Here is a 7,736-nt window from a genome sequence, read left to right as displayed (position 1 = left end):
CAACGACCCTAAGCACACAGCCAAGACAACACAGGAGTGGTTTCGGGACAAGTCTCTGAATGTCCTTGAGCAGCCCAGCCAGAGCCCAGACTTGAACACGATCGAACATCTCTGGAGACCTGAAAATAGCTATGCAGCAATGCTCCCTATCCAACCTGACAGAGCTTGAGAGGATCTGCAGAGAAGAATGGGAGAAACTCTCCAAAAACAGGTGTGCCAAGCTTGTAGCATCAAACCCAAGAAGACTCGATGCTGTAATCGGTGCGAATGTAAAGGGTGTGAATACTTATGTAAATGTGATATTTCTGTTTATTTGTAATACATTTGTAAAATTCTAAAAACCTATTTTTGCTTTTTCATTATGGGGTATTGAGGATTTTTTTAAATCAATATTAGAATAAGGCAAGAATGTAACAAAATGTGGAAAAAGTCAAGGTGTCTGAATACTTTCCCAAAGCACTGGCTCAGACAGACCAACAAGCGCATCAAAACACACACGATCTTACGCCCAGCAGAGTAGAAAGGGACAGATGAGAGAGGAAGAGAGGTGACTTTGCTGTCATGTCCCTCATGTCGGTGGTAATGTTTTCAGACAGCTCTACCCTGGCAGGAAGAGACCATCTAAACACAAGGACGAAAACAGACTGTCAAAACCATGGAAACCATTCACTTTTATTGTTATAGTCATGTTTACAAAAATGTGCTATTCCCTTCGATACTTAAGAATGTTTTGCACATAGTATTGTACCAAATAACAAGTGGATGCTAATTTTTCCATGATCAGACTTAACTATATAAAAATAACCCCAAAAAATCAAGTAAATCACCTTGGCATAAGGAGAATCTGTTTAGTTTAATAAAGCAAACTTTAGTGCTACCTTGTGTTCCAACAAGGCATGAGATGACAGCAAAAACATGTTCACAGGAACACCGAAATTAACTGGTTCGGTTGTTCTTGCCAGTCAGAGAATGTAAAGAAAATAAGCATTATTTGATCATCCAACTATAGACATGAAAATAAATATGACTAAAATGACTACGGGTTATACTGATGGTGTGGTAAGTGTAAATGTATGGGGTGTGTGTGTATGAAAAAAAGGCTCATCAGTAAGCAAGACCCAGACAAGAGGTGAGGTGGAGAATACCAAGACAACAGTAAAACATTAGGTTCATTCTACACAAGAAAATTGAGAAGCAACTGGTCTGAACAGTGTTTCGTACCACTTTATACAGCCTCCACCCACCAGTCAAAACATAAACTACAACATATTCAGAAGTTAGTCACACACAGTGGTCCCCATTACTCTGCCTGACACAAACACCCAATCAAACAATCACGCTTTGGAAAATTGTCACCTACATTCCCCTCAGGTCCAAAATGTAGCACCATCTGGTGTTTAAAATGTCCTCAACCTTTAAATGTGACCCCCAAACCCCTTCAGACTTACTGCTGTTGACACCCAGTTGCTAAGAGCAAACCGCTTGGTGGGGTGGATTAGTGCCTAAAGGTCCATTCTGTCATTTAGACAGAAGCCTTAGCTGTTGATACTGCACCACAGCATCTGATAGGAGAAACGCTGCAGCAGGAATAAACAGAGGATGTTAGCCTGTTGGTGTCTGCCTGGTGTACTCTAGTGAAGCTAGGCAGACGTCCCTCACAGCCCACTAACAATGGAACAGCCACTTACTGTCCACCATTGACTAATATAATCCAATTTAAACTGTTCTCTACTGCCAACAAATATGAGATTGGATCAAATCAAATCCTCATTATGTGGTGCCTGATGATTCTGTCTTTGTTTCTAACAGTGCTGTCAATCTCATTACCATGACTAAAGGCACAGGGAGGAGGACAAGGGGGAGGGAGAGTGAAGAGTGCCATTTCGCCCCCACTGGATTACTTTGAAATGAAAGGAGTTGAAAATAAGTAGGACCCAAGGCTCTGAGGTTTCACATCCTCTAAACCCACTCAAATCACACCTATTTTTTTATGCTTTGAGACACAGAAAACAACCAACCACGCACAAATCATATGCAAGTCTACAGAACACTTAGACATATTGAATAGATGCACTGTACAGCTTAATCAGACAAAACCAAGAATCAACAGGGTCCAAGTCATGGATCGGTATTAAAAAACCTTCTCTCACAACTTCAAGGATAAATATACTGACTTGTATTGGAGGAGTGATAATGAAATGTTACATTAGGAAAACAGTCTGTACTTTATAAGTAAGCAGTGATTTGTCTTGTAGTGACAAGACGCGTTAGGAATGAATGAATCATTGAAATGAGGGTTGAGAACCCATGAAGGTCATACATACATCAGGTCTGTCAGATGTCTTGCTGCATCTCCATGTTGTAGGCGACACAGTCCAGAGCACCTGGTGTTGTATAGATCCATGCGGCTATAAATATCAATATATTATTCAAATGTGGCTGTCAGAGTCGTAGCACGTTTACTGTACTGTATGTGATGTCTGTCGTTCACTTGAGATCTAGAGCTATGTCCGATAAGGTTAGTCTACTATTATGGGAGTGGGGGAGCAGCTACGATGTTCAATAAGTACACATAGAAGAATATACAGTAAGTAACATTTGATTGCAAGATCTATGGAGTGTTTTAGTTTTAACACATCAAAAAAGGCGAGAACATAAAATCCCTCTCCCAGTACCTAATAATGTACATCAACAGCAGACGGCTTTCCTAACGTTAAGGAAACGTTTTGATAACCTCACCCGACATCAGAGCATCAACAGCATAATAATTTTACCAAGACATCTCTCGCTCTCCAATAAGCTCAAAGAGAACCCAGTTTGGGATAAAGGATGAGGTTGTGCAAATTCCATTGTTGGAGGGTCCAGAGCCTAATTCCAATCAAGTCCTCTGCCTCTCATGGATCTCAAATGACTAGGTGTTTGCAATAAATCAGAAACTCAAACTACCCAACCAGAGGGTATGGAGCTACTGCCATATAGCTGATTCCTTCCAGTCAATAGAAGACTAGGCTCAAGGGATCAGATTGGAATTGGGCCCACCTCTACCCCTTTTCTTGCTACACTGTATGTGCTGATGACATCACTCATTCTCCTCCCATCTGCTATATTGTTTGTTTGCTCTTAAAATCAGCAGACACCGTGCAGTATTAACATACAGCACCACAGCCAATAAGGGTCGAGCACAAAGTGATTTAGGAAATGTGTCATAAGGCAGGCGTCAATTGAAACCATAAACACAACGAAAGGCCAAGCACATCTTTTCCAGAGAACAAAAAAATAAGTTACAATTTGTCATTTTCCATCTATTAACAGTTCATATGGTTTCTTACATTTAATAAAGTGAGGAACAGTACAAGGCACACATTTAACGATTTGAATTGTTAAAGATATAAATAACTGACAAAAATAAAATCAACATGAGTAGTGTGTTGTCCTCCAGTCATCTCTTCAGCTCTGTTTAAACTATTTCATCAATCTCCTCTGTGCTTTGAGGACCTCTTACAAGGTTGTGTATGGATCCATCTGATGTTACTGTGCCTAGCAACCTGACCTGGTTGACTCACAGTTTGACCCTAAAACAAGGCAACAACCAAGTGGTTCCATTGATGGTCAGTTCATGGTGTGGTCAGGTCACAGTCGGTCCACTGTGGTCCAGTGTGAGTCAAAAAGGTCAGTCAGATGATGTCTACGAAGCTGCCAGGGAACAGTCCGGTCCTGCCGTTCCTCTGGAGTGTTCCTTTGAACCAGCCGTCCTCTCTCTTCCTGTGGACAAACACTATGTCTCCCTCCTTCAGTTCCAGCTCTGCCTCACTCTGAGGGGGGTAGGACACCACCACTCTGTACCTGGGGAGGAGAGATGAGGGATCAGAGAGGTTACTGTACTGACACCTCCCCCCCACGAAGCACAGGAGAACAGAAACGCTACACAGACACACATCAGACAGACAATTTTATTCATTACATGTCACTGTCCTACGATATAAGAAATGCAGTACCTCTCGCATATGATTGGCCGAGCATCGTGCTGCTGGGAGATGAGGGAGGAGCATGCCTGGCGAGGGGGCGGGGCGATGGGGGCACAGCCATCCAGGGGACTGCTCTTACGTTGTGTTAACTCTGGGGTGGTGGCTAAAGTAGGCTCAGGCTCCACGGGGCAGGGGACTGCACGGCCATGGTTACCCATGCCAACGGTGGTGGAGGAGAGCGAGGGGGAGGGGGTGGTGTCGGGGCCCATGGCCCTTTGGAAGACCTCCCCTGTAGCAGCCTGTTCTGCCTCCAGGGTGGGGGAGGAGGGGGGAGAAGGGCGAGACTTCTTCTTGTTAGATGACAACAGCTTCAGAAGACCTTTCTTCTCCCTCTGAAGAACAGAACGAAACAGAGAAAGCGAGAGAAAAAAGTTAATTATGTTGCTACTATGTTGCACTTGTCTGACAACAGTGTAGGCTGGATATAGACTGTCTTACAGGAATGAATTGTATGAACATTAGAATCTGCATAAACAGAAACTATTGTCTTGGTCATTAGGTGGTTGGCTGACTAATCAGGGTTGTAATGTCATCATCAGGCCTGCTGCCAGCTGCCTGTTCTGTTTGTGTTGGCTGGCCTGGACTGACTCCCATCTCTAGTCTCTTAACTCAATTCCCAAGGCTCGCCCGTGAAACAGACTGAGCGCTGTGCGTCAATTTGTTTCTGAAGATAAACTGGAACATCTGTGTTCAACAACATACAGAGGACATGGTATTCAAAATACTCTGCAGTAAACAAGAGCACCAGACACTCCAGGCGAATGTCAACTAATTTAGCAATCCATTGTAGACGTGTTGAACACCAGCCAAATATGCTAGGCATAATAGAAGTATATGCAAACATAAGAAATATGCTAACATTGTTGATAGCAATACTGATGGCTAGGGTGCTATCATGAATGCCCACCTTGCCGTCCTTGTCCAGCCGACAGGCAAGGGAGGAATTAGCTGACGTGGAGTTGCTGTTGCCTGGGGCGACGGGCATGGTGAGGTCTGCCACTGGTCGCAGGGCATCACGATCCAGCGAGGCGGCACTGACGTTGGGCGGGGTGAGTGAGGCGGAGGCACAGCCCAGTGCCACACCGGCACGGACACAGCCCTGGGCAGGGTTGGAGGAGGGCTGGGACTGGCACACAGCCAGGTGGGGCAGATAGGCTACAGAGGTCTGGGACTGGATGGGTGTCACAGCAGCGGTGGGCCGGTCCTGACTATGGCAGGCTGCTGGGGCCAGAGGAGAGGCACAGGGTCAGATCATACACACATACCATTTCCCTATATATTCATTAACAAATACACTATCCCATCCTCAGGGTACATAGAATGTATACTTGCACACCTCCATTCCCCTAGTAGGTGACCCTACCTGTCCTGACAGCGTTGCGTGCCTGGTTAACAGTCATCTGGGAGGTCATGTGCATGAGAACCTTGGCCTGTCCGGTCGCCACGTGAGCAGCCGTCACCATGGCAGCAGGTAAAGGGCTGGAGGGGTCAGGGCCAGGACAGATGGGCAGTGACTTGTTTAAGTCAGGCCCTGGAACGATGGCCCCCAGAGAAGTGGAGGGGCTGACGATGGTGACCCCTCTGCCAGCCTGGGTGCACAGAGTTAGGGGCACCTTGGGTTGGGTGCTGCCTGATGCCGTCCTAATGGGACCAACAAGAGGAGAGGGGTTAGGGCTGGGAGCCTTATGGTAGCTGCATATACAGAGATAATCAGTGTGTGTGTACATATGTGTGAGTGCATACACCACCATTCAAAATTTGGGGTGACTTCGAAATGTACTTGTTTTGAAAGAAAAGCACATTTTTTGTCCATTAAGATATCATCAAATTGATCAGGAATACAGTGTAGACATTGTTAATGTTGTAAATGACTATTGTAGCTGGAAATGGCAGATTTTTTCTGGAATATCTACATAGGCGTACAGAGGTCCATTATCAGCAACCATCACTCCTGTGTTCCAACGGCAGGTTGTGTTAGCTAATCCAAGTTTATCATTTTAAAAGGCTAATTGATGATTAGAAAACCCTTTTGCAATTGTTAGCACAGCTGATGGACCCTCTCTTTCTAAAAGTATCCGCCGCCTTTGTTGCAACCCCTATTACCAGTCGGTTCAACCTCTCTTTCGTATCGTCCGAGATCCCTAAAGATTGGAAACCTGCCGCGGTCATCCCCCTTTTCAAAGGGGGTGACACTCTAGAACCAAACTGTTATAGACCTATATCCATCCTGCCCTGCCTGTCTAAAGTCTTAGAAAGCCAAGTTAATAAACAGAACACTGACCATTTCGAATCCCACCGTACCTTCCCCGCTGTGCAATCCGGTTTCCGAGCTGGCCACGGGTGCACCTCAGCCACGCTCAAGGACCTAAACGATATCATAACCTCCATCGATAAGACAGTACTGTGCAGCCGTCTTCATTGACCTGGCCAAGGCTTTCGACTCGGTCAATCACCGTATTCTTATTGGCTGACTCAACAGCCTTGGTTTCTCAAATGACTGCCTCGCCTGGTTCACCAACTACCTGGCAGACAAGAGTTCAGTGTGTCAAATCGGTGGGCCTGTTGTCCGGACCTCTGGCAGTCTATGGGAGTACCACAGGGTTCAATTCTCGGGCCGACACACTTCTCTGTATATATCAACGATGCCGCTCTTGCTGTGGGCGATTCCCTGATCCACCTCTATGCAGACGACACCATTCTGTATACATCTGGCCCTTCTTTGGACACTGTGTTAACTGACCTCCAAACGAGCTTCAATGGCATACAAAACTCCTTCCGTGGCCTCCAACTGCTCTTAAACGCTAGTAAAAACCAAATGCATGCTTTGCAACCGCCCGCCTGCCCAACTAGCATCACTACTCTGGACGGTTCTGACCTAGAATACGTGGACAACTACAAATACCTAGGTGTCTGGCTAGACTGTAAACTCTCCTTCCAGACTCATATCAAACATCTCCAATCCATAATCAAATCTAGAATCGGCTTCCAATTTCGCAACAAAGCCTTCTTCACTCACGCCGCCAAACTTACCCTAGTAAAACTGACTATCCTACTGATCCTCGACTTCGGCGATGTCATCTACAAAATAGCTTCCAATACTCTACTCAGCAAATTGGATGAAGACTAGTGCCATCCGTTTTGTTACCAAAGTGCCTTATATCACCCACCACTGCGACCTGTATACTCTAGTCGGCTGGCCCTCACTACATACTCGTCGCCAGACCCACTGGCTCCATGTCATCTATAAGTCTATGCTAGCTAAAACTTTTTTTCTATTGTGTTATTGACTGTACGCTTGTTTACTCCATGTGTAACTCTGTGTTGTTGTTTCTGTCGCACTGCTTTGCTTTATCTTGTCCAGGTCGCAGTTGTAAATGAGAACTTGTTCTCAACTAGCTTACCTGGTTAAATAATGGCGAAAAAATAAATAAATAATTATGGCAAGAACAGCTCAAATAAGTAAAGAGAAACGACAGTAGATCATTAAGACATGAAGGTCAGTCAATACCTTGAAAGTTTCTTCAAGTGCAGTCACAAAAACTATCAAGCACTATGATGAAACTGGCTCATGAGGACCGTCACAGGAAAGGAAGACCCAGAGTTACTCTGCAGCAGAGCCAAGTTCATTAGCGTTAACTGCACCTCAGATTACAGCCCAAATAAATACTTCACAGATTTCAATTAACAGACATTTCAACATCGACTGGCCTT

At 45.1% G+C, this 7,736-nt stretch overlaps 1 protein-coding gene across 4 annotated transcripts in view; it reads right to left on the bottom strand.

Annotated features, from left to right (window-relative positions):
- Positions 1 to 652: 652 nt before the first annotated feature.
- The window catches only part of sh3rf1 (SH3 domain containing ring finger 1), a 70,948-nt gene continuing 63,864 nt past the window's right edge, over positions 653 to 7,736 (bottom strand). For 2 of the 4 annotated variants that reach the window (XM_021604283.3, XM_021604285.3), the window contains 4 exons: positions 5,389 to 5,666; positions 4,933 to 5,246; positions 3,996 to 4,357; positions 653 to 3,843 (listed from right to left, as the gene is read on the bottom strand). In XM_021604283.3, coding sequence (XP_021459958.3) covers positions 3,675 to 3,843; positions 3,996 to 4,357; positions 4,933 to 5,246; positions 5,389 to 5,666 — 1,123 coding nt within the window. In that variant the 3' untranslated portion in view covers positions 653 to 3,674. The remainder of the gene's footprint in view (positions 3,844 to 3,995; positions 4,358 to 4,932; positions 5,247 to 5,388; positions 5,667 to 7,736) is intronic. The other 2 variants (XM_021604284.3, XM_090235920.1) reach the window with 1 other exon arrangement.

Source organism: Oncorhynchus mykiss, chromosome 5, assembly GCF_057628025.1.
Source record: "Oncorhynchus mykiss isolate SJ-2025 chromosome 5, ASM5762802v1, whole genome shotgun sequence".
Lineage (NCBI taxonomy): Eukaryota > Metazoa > Chordata > Actinopteri > Salmoniformes > Salmonidae > Oncorhynchus > Oncorhynchus mykiss.
The sequence above is the reverse complement of the archived record's forward strand: the minus strand, read 5'-3'. Positions and strand labels throughout refer to the sequence as shown.